Source organism: Cotesia typhae, unplaced genomic scaffold (assembly GCF_013202065.1).
Source record: "Cotesia typhae breed Kobodo isofemale line unplaced genomic scaffold, CoteBio_Ctyphae contig_50, whole genome shotgun sequence".
NCBI lineage: Eukaryota > Metazoa > Arthropoda > Insecta > Hymenoptera > Braconidae > Cotesia > Cotesia typhae.
In genome coordinates, this window is record NW_027423758.1 from 1,781,374 (window position 1) to 1,805,450 (window position 24,077).

The 24,077-nt window shown below is 26.7% G+C and overlaps 1 protein-coding gene and 2 long non-coding RNA genes across 8 annotated transcripts; 2 read left to right on the forward strand and 1 right to left on the reverse strand.

Moving 5' to 3' along the window:
- Positions 1–3,817: 3,817 nt before the first annotated feature.
- On the reverse strand, positions 3,818–22,958 carry LOC141531762 (G-protein coupled receptor Mth2). 4 transcript variants are annotated; one of them, XM_074249757.1, is made up of 7 exons: positions 18,101–18,560; positions 14,479–15,118; positions 10,644–10,722; positions 7,520–7,552; positions 7,043–7,227; positions 6,310–6,472; positions 3,818–5,801 (listed from the first exon to the last, which is right to left on the reverse strand). In XM_074249757.1, exons 1-7 carry the CDS (start codon positions 18,239–18,241, stop codon positions 5,444–5,446), a joined length of 1,599 nt encoding a protein of 532 aa, XP_074105858.1. In that variant the 5' UTR covers positions 18,242–18,560; the 3' UTR covers positions 3,818–5,443. The 4 variants fall into 4 exon arrangements, with proteins under 4 accessions (XP_074105858.1, XP_074105856.1, XP_074105860.1 ...); XM_074249755.1 differs by lacking the exons at positions 14,479–15,118; positions 18,101–18,560 and adding an exon at positions 22,064–22,958; XM_074249759.1 differs by lacking the exon at positions 7,520–7,552 and having other exon boundaries at positions 18,101–18,548.
- LOC141531787 (uncharacterized) lies at positions 18,919–22,017 on the forward strand. Of its 3 annotated transcripts, XR_012479981.1 has the most exons (4): positions 18,919–19,011; positions 20,355–20,514; positions 21,055–21,155; positions 21,231–22,017. It is a non-coding gene; the product is annotated as an uncharacterized LOC141531787 (long non-coding RNA). The 3 variants fall into 3 exon arrangements; XR_012479982.1 differs by having other exon boundaries at positions 20,355–20,520; positions 21,055–22,017; XR_012479980.1 differs by having other exon boundaries at positions 21,055–22,017.
- On the forward strand, positions 22,712–23,988 carry LOC141531786 (uncharacterized). Its single transcript, XR_012479979.1, has 4 exons — positions 22,712–22,836; positions 22,917–23,195; positions 23,273–23,548; positions 23,645–23,988. It is a non-coding gene; the product is annotated as an uncharacterized LOC141531786 (long non-coding RNA).
- The last annotated feature ends 89 nt before the right edge of the window (positions 23,989–24,077 follow it).

Below are 24,077 nucleotides of genomic sequence, written 5' to 3' on the forward strand. Positions count from 1 at the left end.
ACTTTTTTCTGAAAAAAATGGGTCCAAAGTTGGTGGGCGAGTCTGTTAGATTCTTTGAGCAAAAAAAAACTCAGTTATAAACTTTTAATTTTTTATTCTAGATATTTTGTTCATAAAAATATTCATTTTAGAAAAATAACGTATTTTATTTTATTAGTTTTTAAATGTGAAAAACATATTTAAGGTACATTTGTGCAGCCAGAACAAGAAAGCCTGTATAGGCTTGATTTTATGACTTCTTGAGTTAGGTACTTGAGTTGACAAAGGACTCCTCATTTTACTATGTGCAGTATAACCAAATATTACGGTCTTAGTTAAAAAGAAAAACATGTGTTTCACTAAGGACAAATGAATAAATTTATTTTAATATTGATTAAGTAAATAACTTTTTAAATTTTGGTTTCTAATTATGTATTTGGTATCGTCTACCCTAAGGAAATCGAGGGAACGTTGGAGACAATTCAACGGTGAGTGCTTAAAAATTTTATTGAAATTTGACTTTCAACTCTTCTGCATAAATATTTTTTCATTTGACTGCTATCGAAAAACTTTAAGTTTAAGTTTTTCGAAAAAAAATGTCATAAAAATCTTTAAGTTATTTTACTCTTATTATTATTAATTACTCCATCATCCGCATATTTTAATATAAAGATTTTTGTTTTTCCCATCACTGTACCTCCAATATTTTTTTTTATCATTCCGTCCTCCATATCGTCTATGAAAATATTGAATAGCACTGCGCTTAATGCACATCCTTGCCTCACTCCCTGATTTACTTCGAATTCTTTTGTTTTCGCTCCATTTATTGTTACTTCACATGTTGTTTTTCCATATATCACATTTATCATCTTGTACATTTTTCCTCCAATTCCTATATTTTTTAACTTCTTCATTAATATCTCTCTATCTACCGTATCAAATGCTTGTCTTAAGTCTATAAAACACGTATACAGTTTCTTCTTACTTTTTAACTTATTGTTTATTAGTGCATTTAGTGTAAATATGTGATCTCTTGTTCCTCTTCGTTTATGAAATCCTGCTTGGCTTTCCTTCATTTTTCCCTCTCTATCCGTCCAATTCATTATCCTTTCTGCCATCATTGCTGTTAATATTTTATAACCTATGTCCAAAAGTGAGATTCCTCTATAATTCTCTGTTACATTTACATCTCCTGCTTTATGTATTGTAACAATTCTTGCTTTTTCCCATCCTGCTTGTATGTTACTTTCATTCCACATTTTATTTATTATTATTCTTATGTCCTCGTTTATTTCTCTTGGTAGGTTTTTTTATAAATTCCGCCGCTATTCCATCCTCTCCAGGTGCTTTGTTGTTTCCAAGTTTTTTTATAGCTCTCATTAATTCTCTTCTGCTGAACTCTGTGTTGATATCTTCATCATCAATGCCAATTTCTTCTTCTGCATCTACGTTTTTGTCTATGTTTTCATTGCTTTTCTCTTCTTTATTATTTAATAGCTCCGAGAAGTGTTTTACCCATCTGTCGCCGTTTATTTTTTCTATCTCTTCTTTCTGAATTTGTTCACCGCCTCCCACCATTTGCTCATATCTTTTGCTTTGTCTATTTCTTTCTTTTTCTCCTGCCACCAATTTTCTTTCGCTTCTTTGATTGTTTTTTTGTACTCTCTCTTTGCTTCTGAATATTCTTTTTTTATCTCAATATTTTCATTTTCTTTGAGCATCTTCTTTAATTTTTTCCATACTTTTTCTCTTTTTGTTTTACATTCTTCGTTAAATCATTCCCTTCTTTTATTGCTCCATCCTTTTACATTTCTTGATTTTATGCTCATTTTTGTTGTTTTTGCTGCTTCATATATTATTTCTTTCACATCTGTCTACTCTAGTTCTTCTTTTGCCTCTTTTTTCTCGCTCCATTTGTTGTATGCCTGCTCCATATATTCTATTACTTTATCTTTTTTCCATTTTAATCTTGCTTCTGTGATTTTCGTCAATCCTTTTTGTATATTTACCTCTTTTTCGCTTTCTTCGACGCTTTTTCTTCTTATTATTACATGAATTGGTAGATGGTCTGACTCAATTCTTTTTACAACTCTAAATTCCTTTATACTTTCATTTTCTCCTCTGTCTAATATTAGAGCTAGATCTAATACTGAGCAGCAGTCCTCGTTTTTACCACCTATAAAGGTCACTTCACCTTTTCTATCACCATTAGTCGCGCCATTTAATATTTTTAGTCCTAATTCATCGCACATCTTTAATAGTTTTTTACCCTCCACGTTTAATTTCTTGTCTTTTGATTTTCTTTGACTCTCACCACTCTCATTTACACTCGACACCGTAAATTTTCCTATTCTCGTGTTCATGTCCCCTAGTACTATTATTTTTTCATGACTGCACTCATACTTTCTTACTAAGTTTTTTATCTCTTTTTCTATTTTATTTATTCCCACATTGTTGTACACAGTTATTATTATTTCACTCTTCGCATTGTTTTTTATCACAAACCCGTGGTTCCATTCCTCTATTTCCCACTCTTTCTCATATAGTTTTTTAATACCTATTATATGTCCGCTGCTCGCTCTACCTCTTTTACACCCTTCTTTTCTGACTGCTGGTTTACCCCACCACTTTATTTCGTTACTCAGTCTACATTTCACTTTCTCCATGTCTTTCTCCTCAACCCATGTCTCAATCAGGGATACTACGTCATATTTTTCTACTAGTTTATTAATCTCACTGTAATCTTTTGTGCCTGCAATATTCCAGCACATCACTTTACAATTTTTTTCTTCACTATCACTATCTTTTTTTTCGTTGCTTCTCTTTTTATTGCCTTTACACTCTCTTTTTTTGTTGAACTTACTATTATTTTTTTTTACCCTTATCTTTTTTTTATTTACTTTATTCACTTCATTTTTGACCTCTCTATTTCTCTTGTTTTTGCACTCTTTACTTGTATTTACTGATTTTTTTTTCACCTCTTTTTTTCTTTTCTTTCTCCCTGATTGAGATGTTTTCTTTATTTCATTCACTTTTTTCTATTTTTCTTATTAGTCCCCTTTTATCATCCCAGTACCGCCAGTTGTAATTTACACAAATTTTCATGTATCCTGTTTTGGCCATTACTCCTTTCGCTCTTTCTGTCTTTTCAATTTCTTTCAACCATTTTTTTACTTCCCTCTCTCTTTCTGTCAATTCATTCTCCAAGTACACTTCCGTTCCTCTTAGTTTCCACTTGTTACTCATTATAATACTTTTTTCTTCCCATGTATTTAAATTTAATATGATTAAACCTTCTTCGCTTCGTCCAACCGTACTCCATTTTATTCTCTGTTCAAGTTTTTCTTCTATTACTCTTATTGCTTCATTGTTACTCTTTTATTTATGCGTAATTCTTATTATCAGCCCTTTTTTGTTTCTTCTTATCATTTCTTCTTGGTATTCGCTCTCTGTTAATAGCCTGGGTTCATTTTCTCTCTCTTGCTTTTTGATCTCTCCATTTTTCATTCTCTCATCTTTTTCATTTCCTCGCGGGGTGCTAGTCACCATGCTCCATATTTTTCTTTTATCTTGATCCTTTTTCAGTTCCTCATCTTGCAATATTTCTTTATTATAGCAATCGAGTACGTAATCCGCGTTGCAGTATTTTCTCTTTTTATTTTGCTCAGGTTGTCTTTCTTCGTATACTTCGCTCTCCCTGCTTATTTTATATTCTAGCTCCCTCACTTTTTTTTTCCGCTTTCAGGCATCTTTCTGACAATTTTTCTCTCTCCTCGTCCCACTTTCTTCTTTCTGCTTTCATCTCGTCTCTGATTTTTCTTTCATTTTCTTTTGAGTATTCGCAATTTTTGCAGTTTTCTGTTTTTTTTTTTTTTTTTTCCACATTTTATTTGAATTTCTTCCATCTTTTTTATTATCATGTTGTTTCCTCGTATGTTTGTTTTCAACAATGTCGTTTAGCGTGTTACTCAGCATTAGTTCCCATTCCAGTTCCTTTCTTCTATTTTCGACACTTACTCTCTCTAGTATGCATTCTGCAATTTTTTCTGGTTCCGCGCCTCTTATTTTTTCCGCAGCGCCATCGCTTATCCATCCGTCTAAGCTACTTTGTGTTTGGTTACTCTGAGTTTTTTCATCCTTCTTGCTTGTCATATTTTCCCTGTCTTTCCCGCCATTTATTTTTCCCTCCTCTTCGCTATCTTTCTCTCCCTGTGCGTCTTTATGAACTAATGCCACTACTTCCTTTAGTGTTTCATCCATATCATTTATTTCACCTGATCCATTTTTGTCGCTTGACTTGTCATTTTTACCTGTTTTTATCTCCTCTGCATTTAAGTTGTTCTCTACCAAACCGAATCGCCTTATGTCCGACTGGCTTTTGCTCCTCGTATTGTGTTTCCCTCTTTCCATTTTTTTTAACCTCAAAATTTTCTGTTCGCACTTTTTTTCTTTTTTTCTTTTATTTTCACTATCTGTTTTCACTTTTTTTCCTGTTTTTTTATTACTCAATTATTTAATTTCTTTATTTTCTACTTTTTATAATTATTTTCGCTTTTTTTTTGTGATATTTAATAAAGAATTACTATTGCTCGCGCTTTATCCAACCGTTCTATTCGCCATCTAGCGACCTCTTTATTTTAATGAAGACTATTTTATATATCAACTATTTGTACGATTAATGTGATACGTTTTAAGTAATCAAATTATTTATAAATTCCTTAGTCTGCAAATAATGCTTTTTTTTTTTTTAAAAGAGACACTGTTATGCATCTGTATATCAAGTACATTGGATTTGTGTAGCAAATGAATATATACAATCAATCGTAGTTATAAAATTAATTTCATTAAGCTAAAATATTTTAAAATAGATTTTGGCTACAAAGGTGTAATTTAAATATTTTTCGTTTTAAGTATCGATTATAATATTACTCTTATATTATTTTGTAAAATATTGTAATAATAAATAATAATTAATGTATTTTTTGTGGTTAAAATTAATGAACTAATTAATTTAACCTGTTACATACTAATGAATAAATAAATTCTATTAATTAAATGACAATTTTTTAGCTTTTTTTCAAGCTTAGAAGAGGGAGACAGTCTTGAGGATCTTTATGCATAGACGAATAAGAAATGACATTAAATATTATTTATTAATTATTTTATATAAATTAAGTAATCCTTTATCATTAAATTTAAATATTTTTACAGATACAGAATTAAGTCAGTATAAAACAATTATTCTTAAATGATAGATCATAAATTGTAGTGATGAAAAATTAATTATACACTTAACTAAAATGTTCTTTTTGTTTTTTGTTAATAATTGACTAGAATATTGTACTATTTTACAAAAATAGTTTTGATAGCCATTGTACATAAATTTTTTCAAAAATATATACGATTGATTCTTACATACTATTTTTTTTTTTTTTTTTTTGAGATTGATATAGAGAGATATAAATTAAAAAGCCTCAGTGTGTTCATCTGGGTTTCTTTCAATAGAAGTCATTTTAAATTTATCTTGCAGAGGATTTAAAATCGATGTGTTTGTTTTTGTGGACATCGAGCTGTTGTGTGTACTCCGCGTCGAATTACGCGATTGTAAAAATTTCGAGTCCTTGCATCCAAATCGTTTCAGTAATAAAATCTTTATTTTTCGTTTCCACACGAATATTATGAAGATCACAAGGCCTTGAAGAGTATTTGCGATGTCAGTTATGTACCAAAGGTAATCTGGCTTATTCCCGCAAATCCAAGATGCTATTTCCATTGACCAGTTAACTCCCATGACAATGAATAGTTTTAAATATAAATTGAACCTGTAAAATTTTTTTTATGTTTATTTATAAATATAAAATTATATATTGCAAATTATGTAAGAAAATAAAAATAAACCAAGACGAAAATTACTATTGGAAAAAAGAACAAATAAGAGGAGAAGACAAGGAAATCTGAGCGAGGATTATACTCAGTATAATCTTGAATTATACTCAGTATAATCTTGGATTATACTCAGTATAATCTTGGATTATACTTAGTATAATCTTGGATTATAGTCAGTATAATTTTGGATTATATAATTTTTTCAAAAATTGTGATATTCAACTTTTTTCTTTTTTAATTTATAAATTTTTTTGAAAATTTGTTAAATTTGGGATAATTAATTTTTTTTTTAATTGTCCATTTTTTTTATGTATTTTTCAAAAATACAATGCAATGCATGGATAGAAAATATTTAAGGATCATTTAAGCAAAATTTTTCCGAATAATTTGGGGTTGAAAAATTCTTGGTAAATATTTTCAATATTAAATAACTTTAATATAAACCATTGTTTATTATCATTATGTCTGCGATTGTCATCACGGTTGAGGTGGGCTGTTTCTTTTTTATGATGTACTATTTTCATTGCGGTAGTGATGAAGAGAATTATATTGCAAACTACAGTCACCCCCATTGGCCCGTAAAAATAAATAGCTCTTGCTGCGTCGGCTGAAAAATAAAAGTTATCTTAATAATTGTATACAACAGCTCGAAAATAAAATTAAAAAAAAAAAAAAAAAAAAACAAACATTTATTTTATTGGAAAAAGTGGGTATTTAGTAAGCGGTGCACGTTTTTCTGTAATTATTTGCTTCTGCCTTAATTCTCGTTATTTATCACTTTAACGTAGAAGAAATGAGGAATAATGCATATTAATATATAAATAATAAATTATATGAAAAAATTTAATGCCATTAAAGTTAGTAGTCGCTTAATAATTTTTTTTTTAATCAATAAATTTGCTCCGAAGAATTATTTCTAATAAATTGGATTTTGTATTTTTTTAATTTTCTAAATGTTAATTTTTTCCCTCATTTTCTTTGACATAATTTATTTGTTAAAAAATTCTTAAAATTGTATAATATCTGCTAAACTAATTTTCATATTTCGGGTTACAGATGCCATAAAGGCGTATGAAAATTATATTTTTTTTTTTTTCTAAATCCAAGAAAAATTTTTAGTTTGGAAAAAATTCTTAAAATTATAAAATATTTGCTGAATAAATTTTCATAAACTTACTCGCAAACCAGCAGCTTTCTTTTCCAAATTGCGGACGGATTACGCTCGATGATATGTTAGGATGAAAATCCATAATCAGGCAGATTCCAGTTAAAATCCCGGCGCACCCCCACGCGTAGATCGAATAACAAGCGAATTTTTTTTTCTCCTGTTTTTTTTGGCTTCCCTGCAGCGCCCGGAACCCTCTGATGAATGAAAAAATTAATATTAATAAATCAGGCAACACACAAAAGAAGAACACAAAATAAAAAATAGATTAATGGTAAGTACACAAACAAAGGAGATCAGATCTATTTACTAGCTTGACGGCTACCACAATACACTCGACGTCAATGATGGATAATCTAGTTTCTGGTAATGATTACATGATATAGTAATATCAAACTACTGAGTTATGAAATAGGATTGTTAAATAGGTTAAATGAAACACACCACATTTTAACTACTTGTAATACTAAATACTGTCGCGATAATTACCCATATGGATTTGTGTACAGTCCTGGATTTTTGCTTGCAAATAAAATATTTTTTTCCTTTTTTTTATCCTCAGAATTTAGAATAAGCAAATGTTATTAATTAATTGAAGAACTTTATTATGAAGATTAGTAATGAATAATGGTGATAAATTTTGTGAGTATTTTAAGAGATATGACAGTGTCTTAAGCCAAGTATATTTATTGTCTGTAAATATATCTGTTTCTTATAGGAAGAAATGTATGAACTAACTATGGAAAGAACAAAATGACACTGGATATTATCCCATATTATACTGAGTAAAAAAAATTTTCAGATAGTAGCTAGTATAATCCAGATTACAATGGGTATAATCCAGATATTAGCTAATAATTATCCAGATTACAGTGATTATAATCCAGATTACAATGACTATAATCCAAATTATAATGAATATAATCCAGATAGTAGCTAATATAATCAAGATAGTAACTAATATAATCCAGATTACAATGGGTATAATCTAGATATCACCGAGTATAATCTGGATTATACTAGCTAATATCTGAAATTTTTTTTTTCACAACAGATATCACTGAATATAATCTGGGATGATATCCAGTATTATCTTATTCTCTCCGTGTGGAAGATTAAGAAAAGTTTTTAGAACAAGTTGAACAATCAATTTTGTATATTTGGATTGATTTTAAACAATTGGGTGAGTTGTTTATCGAAGTCAGATGTTGAAATTTTTATGAAAAATTTCCAAGCTAAAAATTAACTTAAAGAAGAATAGTAAAATTATATAATTTTTTATTGAAATTTTTTCAAATACTAAAACGGGTCTTATCATAACATAAAAAATATTAAAGGTTGATTCAAAGAAAAAATTTTAGTACCGAAGTGATAAAATTTACTTCCGCCGCAGTGCATCGTACTAAGCCGTAAACATAACTAACAGCTGAGTAATCCTTAATAAAACAACGATAAGGCTTATAGGATTATTAAAAGTGAAGTAATTAAAATCACAAAATTTTCTTCCTCGTACTTCGTAATGAAGATAATAATAGTTTGTACTATCTAAGCATAATTAAGCTTGCATGAGTTTATACAAAGATTTTGAATTGTTTTCAGACACTTTGAATAAAATAATAATCCAAGGTAATAATATTGCGCTTAATTAATTTGTTTTTATTTATTTTACAGCTTCGTGTATATGCAGGCTCATGGAGGATCGATATTACACAATATATACACGTTCAAATGTTTTGACACGAATCCATTATATTGTTTGTGTAATTAATGGATATTTTTATTTATGATCTCAATCTTCATAAAGAAAATTGTAATATGTAATTATGTTTTTTGTTTTTTAATTTTAATAATATTTAATAGAAGTTCAATGATAAAATTTTCTTATTTTCTTCTATGCGAATTCTAATATGGGAAGAAAAAAAAAATTTATTGTTTTCAATTTGTAGAAATCTATAAAACTTGTTGCTGGCTTTCTAGTCAATTGTACTAAAAAAAAGTTTATTGCTCTTGAAGTTCAATACAAGTTCACTCGTTCAACTTGAGATTAGAATATTTTAAAGTTATTACTGATAGAAATTTTTTTATTGAATTTTTATCGTCTTCATAAAATATTTTTTTCATATTAAAATTTAAATAAGTGGTAAGTGTGGGTATTACTGCGGTTTTTTCGGTAGGTCTTACTTCATAAGCATTTTTATTAAATTTAAAAAAAATAAAAATAATTTTTTTTTTTAAACCAAAGTTTGACTCATTATTGACTCAAAAAAAAAAAAAAATCAAGAGTGCGATAAACTAATATTTTCTTCAAATAATAAACATTTAAAAAAAAGTTCATATGCATGTACTACTGCGGACATAAAAGGAGCTTGTCTCTGTTACTGCGTGCCAATTACTGAAAATGACCCAATTACCGCATGTCTATTACTGCGGATGAAATTCAATGATAAACAACTTCGGGATCATATAAGAAATTAATAGAATACGTTTGAAAGATAATTATTTATTTAATAAAATGACTTGATTAGAAAAACGTATTCTTGAAATAATTTGAATTCATATCAATTAATAATAATGACCGGAATAGTGATGTTGATGTAATAACATAACAAGCATAGTCTTTATAGTAATTGAAAAAATTAAAAAAATTAACTATGATCAATAATAATAAATGCAGAATTTTATTTTATCGTATATTTTTCATGATACTGAGCAAACAACTAATAATTCTTTAAATTTTTATAACAAATCAATTATTATAAAAAAATACTTGTTTTTAATTCATACTTACAATTTTTTTTAATTTCCACATGTAGATTTTTCTTGCTAAATTTTTTAAATTATAATTTAATTGTTATAAAAATCTAAAAAATAATTAAATTCAATATTATAAATTTTTCAACGCTTAAAAAAATTAAAAATATTAGAGAATGTAAAACTTATAATAATTATTTTTTTAAAGAACTAAACAATTGTCTTATAAAACTCACAATTAAATTATATATAAAAAAAAAAAAAAAAAAAAAAAAAAAATGAAACTTTACTAAACATTGTAAAAAACGAACCATTTGTGTATTTCTTCATCTCGTCCATCAGAGATGAGTTTTTTAAAGTTTCCCGTTCGGGGGAATAAATTCAAAGCTTGCCATTGAATTGTAAGTGCGTCATAAATATAAAAGATATATAGTTCTCATAAATTTAAAGTAAGTTGTGTATTTTCTTAAAAGAGAGCATTTAGGCAATTTAAAAGATCAAATAATAACAATAGCGTTAAATTTAATTGTAAGTATGAGTGTATGCTTCTGGGAATAACGATGATAATAATAATAGCTGCAGTATTTATCAGAAATACTCTGTGACTTCGGTTAGCTCTGTACTGAGAGTAATTTTCCCAATCCACGAGGAAGAGGAAGTGGTTAATATTATCACGTTAAACAAGAATATGTGATTATGTTATTAAATTGCATACATTGAGGTTTATTAAATTCATACTCATGAATTATTAAAATGCGTGATGAAATATTTCCCATGCTAGATTATTTAATTATTATATGAAGAATGGATGGAATTAATGTTAGTATGTTGTAGTATTAATTAATTTATGAGTTAGGCTTACCCAAAAGTCCACCAGATATCGAAACACATTACGTTCAACCAGAAAAAGCTCGCCAAAAATGAAAAATGAATTACGAAAGCTGGAAATAAATTTTTTTATTATTAATTTAGAAATTTTATGTTTTAAAATGAAATTTTAATATATTTTAAATTATTGCTTTAAATTATGAACTATATTCTTACAGTTAACAAACTTATTTTTGAAGTTAAAAATTATTTTTAAAACAGCAAATATTAAATAATTTTTTATGCATAAATCTTGAGAAAAAATATCTTTATTAAGTTTAAGAAGACTAGAATCGGAGTATAATAAATATGAAATGTAATTTTGTAAAATTTTTTTGAAATTTAATTAATTATATTCCATTTTTTATATTTCATGATGTAAAATTTCAAAAATTTCATAAAAAGTTATGAAATTTTTGTTAAATTATAAAAAAAATTATATAAATTTCGTCAAGTCATATGCAATTATTTTTTTTATAAAATGTAAATTTATAAAGTTCTAAATAACTTTTAAGACTTTATAAAAATTTTATAATATTTACAAAACTTTATGCAATTACTATAAAAAATATGATAGTGGAATCAATAGACATCTTAAGATTTTTAAAATTTTTATAATTAAATTATTATAAGAAAAATTTAGTGAAAAAATTCCATGTAGAAATTAAAAAAAAAAATTATGGTAAATATTGACCAATGTTAAGTGAGGTCAAACATTTTAATTTTCATTTTTTTGAACGAAATTTCTTCCTGATTTTATTGATATATATATTTTTTTTAAATACATAAAAAAATGAACAATTGAAAAAAAAAAAAAAGGTTAATTATCACAATTTAAAAAAATTTTTTTATAAATTTATAAATTTTTTAGAAAATTGTGATATTTAACTTTTTTTTTTTTTTAATTGTTCGTTTTTTTATGTACTTTTCAAAAAACATAAAAAAAAAAAAATAAAATAGAAATTTTATCCAAAACCATGAGAGCCAAAATTTTTTCCAACTTTTGAAGGCAAAGAAGCTATCGAAATCTTTATTTCTTCTTTCAGGACATTTTTTTATTGTAAATCCGCCGTAAAAACAAGCAGAATAAAAAAAAGTTTTTAAATGTTAATTTTACACTTAATTATGGTCCAAAATGTGTTTGACCCCACTTGTAAATAATTACTGATTTTTTTTATAAAATTTCTTGTTAAAAAAATTTTTATTGATTATATAATTTTAATTTGAAAGTTAAAAATTAAAATTTTAAAGTAATCGAGAGTAGAAATTTTAATATTAATTTAAAATTCAAAATTGATTTAGAAAAATTGGAAGAAATTTAACTTTAAAAAGTTTCTTAATAATTTTATCGTATGTTAACTAAAGTTAATTAAACTTGTAAATAATTACTAAAATTTTTAATGTGAATTAAAGAAAAATATTTTTTTAATCATGATAAAGTTTGATGTCTGCACAAATAGAAAAAAAGTCTTCAGTCAAGCGTAAATTTTCTTAAATCAAAAAAATCTTAAGGAAGATTGAAAATTTCTTGAACGAAGTTAAATTTTTTTAAGCCAAAAAAATTTCTTCTTGCTCCAAAATAATTTCGGTCTTCTTTATAATTTTCTTGGTTCAAGAAATTTTTATTTTCTGTGTGCGATTTCAGTATCATATAAAAAATAACATCTTCAAATCGTCTAAATGCGCCAAATTTTAGTAAAATAATTTCATATATTCTTCACGTAAATTTTTTTCAGAATACTTGAAACCTTATTTGGAATCAACATTTCGTCAACCTAAAAAACAAATAAATACATTATTGAATGTCTTCTCAGTCAATATTAAAACAAAAACTAAAATTGCTCATTAACGCGAAGATTATGCAAAACAATATGTAAATTTACCAACAGCAGTGCATAGATTATCACCAATATAATAACTGCATAATATCGTAATTGACAGAACGAGGTAAGCAATAAAAAGGCAAGTAATATAGTTAATTAAAACACAGCCATGCAGATTTCTCAATTGCGGTATAATCATGTAAACAGCAAGTGTTGCTAGAAAAAAAGGCACCGATGTAATCATCCCAATTGTTTTTATTAATCTGTTGTTATTATCTTCATTATCATTATTGTCATTATTATTCTCTGTCTGTTCTTCGAGACATATAATCACACTGAAGTGACTCCCGGCGATGTATCCAAAACAATAATTCGTATTATTTATTATTTCTCGATAGTGCTTAAGATAAATAGAAGAATTTTTCAAAAGTATAAACTCATCTTCTTTTTTTTTTTCAGGATAAAGTCGAAATCGCTGGCGGCCTTTGCAGGGATCTCGGACAAAACTGTTGAAATTTACGTCACTGAAAATATTTTCGGAAGATAATTTTATAAATTTCATTTTTTTTTCATCCATGAAAATGTTCGTAGAATTTAATAGATCAGGAAAATAAATATTTGATTTATTTTCCATCGACGCACAGTTACCGCGAACTAATTTGTATTTCTTCGGGCAACATAAAGGAATGTTAATAACATTTTTTGAATCACTGGTAACTATTTTTCTATTATAATTATTATTAATTGATAAATTATTGCACGATCTAATGATAATTAAAAAAATAAATTGAAAAAAAATTATTTTCATAGAAAACTTCATTATATGTTGACAACTGTAAATTCAAATAGCGAATAAATGAAGAAGTTATGAATGTTATGTAAATAAATATTTACAGATTTTTAAGATGATACCCATTAAATAATAAAAGCACTCTTTGATAAATCAACTATCTATCTACAAATAAATGTTATCATAAAATGACAGCCGGATGGGAATAAAATTGAATCATCATTTTTATTATCTAAACTAGCTGTTACCCGCCCGCTTCGCTGGGCATTTTATAGAATAGTATTTTTAGATTTAAACTTGAAATTTAATTAGAGTATTGTTTTGACTTTTACAAATTCCAAATTTCATCGAATTAGCATGTACCTTTTATCCATGTAATTATTCCAACTAATATTAATTGTAACTTTCAATGTGCAATCATTATAATGTTTGCGTGGCTTTTTTTCAAAAATGAATAATAATTGACACGAAGAAAAAAATTTGAAATGAAAATTTGGAGTCTATAAGAGCTATAGCTTGGAAATTAAAAATTTTTAATGTTAACATCCACCTTCGCAAACCCCTGTGAGATGAGCTATCGTAAAATTTTCCCATAGAATTTTTCTACATCTCTTACAGAAGATTCCTACCAAATTTGAAGTCGATAGGAGCTATAGTTTAAAAATGGGAATTTTTCATTATTAACGCCCCCGCAATTCTCTTTGGGGTAGAATATCGTAAAATTCGTTGATAAATTATTTTTTCATCACTTACAGAAAATTCCTACAAAATTTAGAGTCTGTAGGAGTTATAGCTTGAAAATTAAAAATTTTGATTGTTAATACCCACCCCCGCAACCCTCTGTGAGGTAAGATATCGTAAAATTCGTTAATAGATTATTTCTACATCTCTTACAGAATATTCCTACCAAATTTGGAGTCGATAGGAGCTATAGTTTCAAAACGGGAATTTTTCATTGTTAACGCCCCCGCAACCCCCCTTGTAGGTGAAATTTTGTAAAATCCGTTCTTAACTGACCTCTACTCGGCGAAAGGAATATTCCTGCCAAATTTCAAGTCTCTATATCTAGGTCTTATAGTTCCAAAGATATCGTGATGAGTAACTATATCTATAGAAAGTCTCCTATATATAGAAGACATTAGGCTTGTCATCATAAAAGTAACGATAGTAAAATTAATAATAGTGAGTGAGTAAAAAATAATAATGGTAATAATTACCAAAAGTAATGCAGAGGTTTGTTATATCAATGATAGCACATTCTCCGATTTGGACGATAGCCAGCGTAGCGTAAGCTACAAAAGTGGAGCCAACGTATGCCATCAAATTCAGTCCTGGGATATTCCTCAGCTGCGGAAGCAGCGCGTAAACCAAAAATGTCATTGCGAAGAATGGAATGGACAGTAGGATCCCCATCCGGTATGTAAATGGTATGTTTACTTCTTCGAAGGATGAACAAATAGCGACTACGATACTAATTTGATCGTCTCTTTCAATGTGTGCTAGGCAAAATTGGTCGGCGTTCAACAACTGATCAGGATCTCCATCCAAGCTGTAGTTTAAGTACAAGGTTCCATTTTCAAGGAGGTAAAAAACATCGAAATTCGGGTACTCGGGATTTAATGCGGCTAATTGACACGGTATTCCGTATTTTTTTTTTAATGAATCCCATTTTTTTTCAGATTCTGTATGATTTTCCGTGTAAAGTTGCAGATATTCGAGGCCATTTGTAATATTAATAGCGTGCTCAGGTATTGAAGATTCAATGCATTTTGATGAATTAACTACGAAACCAGGAGGGCAGCATATTGGAAGTGATGTGTTTGTTATTAATTCATCATTCACATCGGGAGATTTTATCTGTTAAATAAATGGATTTTAAAAATCATTAATCTGTCAATGCGCTAAGTGATTTATGGTCTCCTGTGGAGTGAGAATTTTATGTGCAAGTTACACTGTACGAACGAGGTGTAAAGTAATTTACGATTTACGATAATTTTTATTTTTAATTGTAAATTACTATTGGAAATTTTTTACATTTAACTTTAGACGCTGATACACTGAGAAAACAGTTTATTTAAATGAATTGAGGCTCGTTAACTGTAAATAAATCTCTTATTTAAATATCACCAAAATATTTATTTGATACAAGTAAATTGATTCGTTTGAGACAAAGTTATAGTATATTTGAATGAAATCCAGATTTGTTGATAGTTAATAAATATTTCTTTAGTGCTAACAATCATATACTTCAACCAAATCAGATTTGTTAACTTTAAATAAATGCTATGTTTCAATATATTCAAAGCAATGGTTTTTAGTTTAAAATTAAGAAAGTAGTAAAAGTAGACATATCGAACCTTTGGGGTAAAATGGGCACTTCTTTTGGAATTATTTATTACACTGAAATTAACAATGACAATAAAGTTAGCCGACATCTAAAAATTTTTACAATTTTTTCTATTGAAAAAATTATTACAAAAAATTTTTTTTTTAATTTCATTTGTAAAAAATTCGAAAAACTGTAAGTGCAATTAAAAAAAAATTTAATTTTAATTTAATTTAATTTAATTAGGCACCAGAAGTAATTTACTTAAAGCTAGATTTGTTAATAGTTAACAAATCTTTATTTAAATGAAATAAATAAGTCGATTCAATTAACTAAACCAGAAGTAATATTTGATTCAAAATAATTTATATTTAAATTAAAGAAATTTGTTAACATTAAATATATATTTTTTATTTATTTCAAATAAATCTGCGCATTTGAGTCAAACAAACTTTTTTTCTCAGTTTAAAAAATTAATAATTCAAGAGAAGAAATCTTGAACCAACAAAAACATTCTTCAAAATTTCTTCTCTTGAATCGAGTTAATTTTTTACTAAGTGCAATTATTATTTGTCATGTTTTATGATTCTGACATTACACAGTTCTGATGTATGCTAAAGTAGTCGTAAAACAAATGTAAAAGTAAGACCTTCAAAGGTCAGCATATAAATAGTTGTAATTATTTTATATGCAACTCACAGTTCGATTGTTTCTTTATTTATTTATTGTAAAAACTCGCTATAAATTCCCAATGAAAGTAATTAGTTTTGAATTAAATTTCTGAGTAAAAGTCGAGAAACAAAAAATTAATTTTCTATATAAAAAGTTCTTAATGATTTTATCATGTCTCGCAAACGGGTTTTAGTCATAATTACATACATTTATGCATATTTTTCCGGGAAACACTCGTATTAATTTTACGTGACCACTTTTGATTAAAGATGTATTTATAGATGTACATTTTTTTTTTTTTTTCTTGTTTAAATACTTCACCGGGAATTCCCTCGGTAATTTTAAGAATCTTATCTATATTTAGATAATATACTATGAAATTATTAAGAAACTTTTTAAAGTTAAATTTCTTACAAAAAAAAATTTCTTCCAATTTTTCAAAATCAATTTTGAATTTTAAATTAATATTAAAATTTATACTGTCGATTATTTTGAAGTTTTATTTTTTGACTTTCAAATTAAAATTATATAATCAATAAAAATTTTTCTAACAAGAAAGTTTATAAAAAAAAAATCGGTAATTATTTACAAGTGGAGTCAAACACATTTTGGACCATAATTAGGTGAAAAATTTAAATTTTCAAATTTTTTGTTTCTGCTTGTTTTTACGGCGAATTTATGATAAAAAAATGTCCTGAAAGAAAAAAATAAAGATTTAGATAGCTTTTTTGCCTTCAAAAGTTGTAAAAAATTTTGGCTCTCATGTTTTTGGATAAAATTATGTCATTGAAGTTAGCCGACATTTCCAAATTTTTAGAAATTTTTTATTGAAAAAATTTTAATTAAATAATTAAAAAAATAATTTTATCTTTAAAAAAAACTTCCAAAACTAAAAGTGTAATTTTTTCAGAAATATCTTGCAATTTAATTAATTAAAAAAATCAAAAAATTTCTATTGTATTTTTTTTAAAAGTACATAAAAAAATGAACAATTAAAAAACAATTAAAAGTTGAATATCACAATTTTCTAAAACATTCATAAATTTGTTAAAATTGTGATGATCAATTTTTTTTTTTTAAATTGTTCATTTTTTAATATATTTTTCAGAAAAAAAATATATCAATAATATCAAATAAAAATTTCGTTAAAAAAAAAAATGAAAATTAAAATGGTTAACCCCACTAATTTTTATATTAATTAAATTTCAATTAAAACGATATTTATAAAAAATTGCACTTATAGTTTTTCAAGTTTTTTAGATGTGAAATTATTTTTTGAATTATTTAAGTGAAATTTTTTCACAAAAAAATTTCTAAACATTTTAAAATGTCGACCAACTTTATTTTCATTAAAATTTCTACACTCAATTACTTTGAAATTTTATTTTCTGACTTAAAAATTAAAATTCTATAATCAATTAGAATTTTTCTACCTGAAAATTTTATAAAAAAAAATCTCTACAACACTGAAGTTAGCCGTCAGCTGTTAATTTTAACAATTTTTTTAACAAATTAATTACAATAAAAAAATACTTCTGAAAATTTTCACTTGTGATTTTTATTAATTTTCACATGTGAAACTTTTGAATTTAATTTTTTTTATAATAATTTAATCGCTGTGAAATTCTAAAAAAATTTTTAATATCTGTCAACTTCAGTGTCATAAAATCTCTTACTTAAAATTAAAATAATTTTAAAGAACTAAATTTATTGCATCATAATCTTTAACTTCACTACCACCAAAAATGATTTACAGTGTAACTTTCACAATTAGAAATTTTCAACAAAATAACCACAGTTAATTCTACGGTAAAAAATTATGTAACCGGTAAGTGTCTTACCCTTGCAGTTGACAATGAATTGTAAAGTTCACTAACATTATAGGAGACATCACTGCTAATCGTCACAGACAGCAAGAAACTTGGAGATAGAAGAGCAAGTATGATGATAAAAAAACCGTGTGTGGATGACGTGAAGAGCATGACTACACCTAACAACTACCGACTATCAACTATCAACTATCTGCAATCTACTGCTAACAGCAAGATGATGATGATGATGATGACAACATCAACAACGTGTTTCTTTAACGGTTGATGCAGCACTACCTCTACGCTATGGTACTTAAGAATCCATTAGACGCGGGACGTGTTGCCGGACTGGTTTGGTTCACACGCGATTAACCGAATAAAACGGGGAAAAAAAAGATAAACAAGCTTGAGACAAGGTAAAGTATACCAGCCAATAGCTAGAAGCCTATACTAGTTGTATCCCTGTTTGTTTTCACTACGCATATTCATACTCTTTCATTTATTCTTCATCTCCCCTCTTAACTTTCTTTTCATCACTATTTGATTATGATTGTTATTCTATTATGATTATTTTCATGATTACAAATGCATTTAAATTACATATGCTCACGATATTATAAATAATTAGAATAATCGAGAGTCTGGGGAATAATTATTGTTAAGAAGATTAACGTACATCTGCTTTAATAAATTACCCGCAGATCAAATGAACATATATTACGTCCTCGGTATTGAGTTACAGTAGCTGTCGCTTTATATTTATGCGATGTATATTTATTAAAAAAAAAAAAAAAAAAAAAAAAAAATCAGAAAACACTTTTTTTTTTTTATCAACATCACATTTTTTAGTTTGTTTGGGTGCTGTCTACGAAAATCTGGGGGATAAAAAATTGTTTGAAGGATCAATCATGAAATTTAATATTTTTATACCTTCAAGTATTGTAAGTATATTGAAAAATTTTATTACTTTAATTATATCATCGGTACGTGATGATTATGTGACAGTGAAAGTAACATTTTTTTTTATTTTCAGGTTAAGAAGTTTAATATTCATGAATGAATTCTTATTTTTTAAAAGTAAATATTTGTAGCATTTTAATTAAAATACTATGAAATTATCAAGAAACTTTTTCAAGCTAAATTTCCTACAAAAAAAATTTTCTTCCAATTTTTCCAAATTAATGTTGAATTTTAAATTAACATTAAAAATTCTTCTCTCGATTACTTAAGAATTTTATTTTCTGACTCAAATTAAAAGTATATAATTAATAAGAATTTTTTCAACAGGAAATTTCGAAGAAAAAAATCGGTACTTTCTTACAAATTAAGAATAGAAACATCGAAAAAAAAATTTACTTTAATCAAGTAAATAATTTTGAAGAATTTCATCTTCTTGATTTGAGTAAAAAAATTCTTAAACTAAAAAATTAACATTTTTTAATTTTTTTCTTGTAATTCTGCTTGTTTTTACGACAGGTTTATGATAAAAAAATGTCGTGAAAAAAAAAAAAAAATAAAGATTTAAACAGCTCTTTTGCCTTCAAAAGTTTGAAAAAATTTTGGCTCTCATGTTTTTGTATAAAATTTCTATTTTATCTTTTTTGACACATTTTTTTTTTTAAAAGTAAGGTAAAAGTCCTAGTTATTGACACTGGCCTAATTGTTTGACACTTGGAAATTTTTTCTAATTAAAAAAATAAAATGTTTTCAAGAAAACAATTATAATTCAAAAATTATATTTATTAATTTATTAAAGTTGATTTGTTTTTTTTTTAATTAAAATAAAATTGCAAGTGTCACTATCTAGCCCAGTGTCAATAACTAGGTCTTTTACCTTACATAAAAAAAAAAACGAAATATTTAAAAAAAAAATTTATAAATTTTTTTGAAAATTTTTATAACCAATTTTTTGTATTTTTAAATTGTTCATTTTTTAATGTAATTTTTAAAATTTTCATAATTTTTAAAATTTGAAATTTTCTTAATTTAAAAAATTTGAAATTTTCAAAATTTTCAAAAAAAAATATATCAATAAAATCAAACCGAAATTTAGTTAAAAAAAATGAAAATAAAAATGTTTGACCCCACTTGTAAATATTTACCAAATTCTTAATAATTATATAATCTAATCTGGTGAATTTTGGAGAATAATTTTGTACCAAGAGATCAAAAGATTTTAATTATTCTAAAATAGCCTTAGAAATATTTTTATTTATTTAATACGTATTAAGTAATCTAACATGCACATTAAAAGATATAATTATTAAATTTTTTATTTTTACAGATCAAGGCTTTGGAATATTGAGACGCATAGTGATGAAATTAAAGAAAAAAAAAAAACCTAGATAAATAGAGTGTGAATTTTTAAAACTCAGTTTAATGAGCCGAGGACAAAATAAAGTGGTGACAGTTTCTTAAAATTAAATCGATCGATCGCATGTCAGGTGACCGTAAGCTTAAATTTAACCAATTAAAAATTTTATCGTGACCTTAGAAAAAATTTCGTGGAAAAATTCCTGATAAAAATCAGAAAATTATTTTTACCCGGCAAAAGAAAATATTAATTAAATTTTTAATTTATTGTAAAAAAGTAATTAGCAATCGAAAATAAAACGTTTAATTTTATCTCCTAAATTGGAAAATAAATAAAAATCGTTCGACGCGTAAATCAATTGCCGGGTAATGTGATTTTTTATCACCGAAATTTATGAGGTCGCTTTTTTGTAGTAAATAGAAAAAATTTTTTTTTTTACTGTCTCAGAGTTATTTTTATCAATTCTCTTAATTAATTTTTCATCAATAATTGTCCAAAAAAAAATGTTTATCATCAGTCATTCTGAAAACATGATATTTAATATATATTTATATTATTTTTACTCTTACGTAGGTCTATATCCTTCTTAATTCAACATGATAAAACGTTCAACACTTGACAAGTTAATTAATTAACAAATTAATAATAATTATTATTATTTTCCAAATAGTATATAGATGGTCGTAATTGTAGTCGTAAAATTCCCTCTAGACACTGTCCTGTCATGTGTCCAATGTGGGTTTCACCCTTGTTGACTCTGCGATAAAGGCGGTACGATGATAATTATTATATTTTTCGTTTAAGATTACCATTGCCATTGACATTAATTAATTTTAATAAAAATAGTTGGGAATTATATGTAATGTACAGCGTAATTTAGAGCATGCACTTAATAAAACTCTAAAGCGAGACAAAGATAGATCAGGAGCGTACAAGTGTGAAGTCGATCCGAGTTAAAAATAAGAAACTTAACCAGCTGAAGAAAAATCACAAGCTGTAATATAATAATTCATCTGCCATCTGATAAACAATTAAATAAAAGAGGAAGAAAAAATAACTCACAGGTCATTAATAATATTACTGACTACCCGAGTAAAAAAAAATTGTCCTAAAAGAGTCCTAATAAGATTAGGATCTTAAACGTGACACAATTTAGGACATTTTTATGACAAATTTATGACAGCAAACCGAAATGAAATTTTGATTTTAGAAAAATATTGTCGCAATTATTACTCAGAGAAAAAATATTGTAAAAAGTACTTTTATCACAATTTTAGAATACTTTTATGTAAAATATAAGAATAATATTATGACAATTTTAGGATACTTTTAAGAGAATTTTAGGACACTTTTATGACAATTTTAAAATACTTTTATCAAAATTTTAAGACATATTTAAGACAATTTTAGGACACTTAAATATCATAAAAGTATCCTAAAGTAGTCATAAAAGTGTCCTAAAATTTTCATAAAACTGTCCTAATATTGTCATAAAAGTACTTTTTACAATATTTTTTCTCTGAGTAATAATTGCAACAATATTTTTCAAAAATCAAAATTTCATAAATTTGTCATAAAAAAGTCCTAAATTGTGTCACGTTTAGGATCCTAAGCTTATGACTCTTTTAGAACAATTTTAAAAGAATTTTTTTTTACACAAGTAACGACTAACAACTTACCGATTATGACGCAACAAAAATGTCGGTGATAAATAAGCCTGCCGGTGACAAGGAAGATATATGCACCAAGAAGACACCCGACGTAGCACATGAGCGTGATTCCGTAGAGATTTCTTAGCTCTGGAATCACTGCGTAAACAAAAAGCGTCGCTACGAGAAAAGGAATCGAGATAATAACTCCAATTGGATGGACAATAGTCACCATTGGGTTTTCTTCTTCCACGACTAATTCAGGTGAGTGACACACAAGCACAATAATTGTTTTAAAATCATGATCCCAGTCTAAGCAATACTGGGACTGAGTTAACGAAAGATCTCCTGTTTTTAGGGTCCCGTTCAAGAAAATTACAAAGTTATCATCTTCAAAGCGTTCTGGCTCCAAGCGATATCTTCCAAACGGACAGATTTGATTGACAATAACGCGAAATTTCTGGGAAAGTCCACTGATATTTTCTAATTTATTTTCCAGCTGATTTTTAGCGGGAAGAAGATCCGGTACTTTTAAAAACTCATTTTCTATTTCAGTGCACTCGGATTTGTCGTCGTAGTTTAAAACTTTTAAAAATTCGTTGCCTTGACAACACTTTCTGATGCAAGTTTTATTACCGAAGCCTTCTTTGCAAACGCACCCGTAAGTGGTGTCATTGTTTTTCCGCAAAAATTCCTGAGGGTAAACTTCCTGGGTGGTTTGATGAAGAAAAGACCCGTTGGGAAGATATTCCAAATTATGAGACTCTAAGACAACAGAAAGCGAATCAGGACATGTTTCGTTGGTATTATTACTGATTTTATCGATATCAAGAGTTGCTGATAGTGATAATTTAGCGATTGAAACAAAGTAAACTCCAATTAGGAGGATAATTGGTAATTTAATCATGGCATTGGCCATATTAATCGCATGTGTATCTTCCGAACGCCCGGTATCGACTGATCAACAGAAGCAACTCGCATTTCAATTTCGAATTTCCTTTACTTGTTGTCTCTTAACTTCTCTGCGCGAAACTGCTGCAGTCTACTCTCCTACCTACACATACACCATAGACCACCGACCACCGGCAGTAATACGGCACACAGACACGTGGAAAATATTGAACGATCCTTGAACATTTATACACTAGTTGGACAAGTAGAGGTAGGTGCAAACCTCCAGTTACCAGCCGGAGCAGTGGTAAGCGTTTTAGCATTCAGCATTTGACGTTTTGCTTTTAGCTGACCGTTGACGCTAATTTGCTGGGAGCTCAGCTACAATCTTTCATCATAATAATCAACGCCTACTGTTCTCATTATGCAGTTTTGCTATCGCTGAAAAAATTTTTTATCTGAAAAAATACTTATCTCATTATTTATTTTTAATTTATTTTTAATTGCAAAAATAGTAGAAAATTTTTTTATTAAAAGAAAACTTACCAATTAAAAAAAAAGTTTTTTTTTCTTAAAATGCGTGTAGCATTTTAAGAAATATTGGAACGTGACAAAATCATTAAGGTAATTTTAATTGTTTTTGTTTTTTTAATTTACACATTCAAGAGATAATTCCTTTATAAATTGAAATTGAATTAATTATTTTTTTTTTTTTTTTAGTTTTGAAAATATTATACATTGAGAGTATTCTGTCGAGAAGAAAAATAAAAATTTTAAATATTTACGGAGTTATTGCACATGTTCGTGAGCGTCGGAACCCTAACTGTTTTTTTTAATGAAACTTTAGACGTGAATTTCACAAAATATTCTGATAATTATTTATGACATTAAAGTTAGCTGTTACTTAAAAATTTTTTAATTTTTTTTAAAAAGTAAATTTCCTCCAAAAAATTATTTTTTAAAAATTGCATTTGTAGTTTTTTTAAATTTCTAAATGTCAATTTTTTTGCCATAATTTATTTGTTACAAAAATTTTTTAAATGATCAACTATCTGCTAAGTTAATTTTCATAATTATTAAAATGGGTCCATCATTTTAATTTTTATTTTTTGGAAAATTTTAATATAATTTTTTTTTTTTTAATACATAAAAA

Excerpts from the sequence above, each read along its gene's own strand:
- LOC141531762 (XM_074249755.1), bottom strand. The coding sequence starts at position 22,952 with ATGGCCAATGCCATGATTAAATTACCAATTATCCTCCTAATTGGAGTT. Across the intron at positions 6,473-7,042 it reads AGAAAGCTGCTGGTTTGCGA|CCGACGCAGCAAGAGCTATT; the intron begins GTAAGTTTATGA and ends TTTATTTTTCAG. Across the intron at positions 5,802-6,309 it reads CATAATGATAATAAACAATG|GTTCAATTTATATTTAAAAC; the intron begins GTTTATATTAAA and ends AAAATTTTACAG.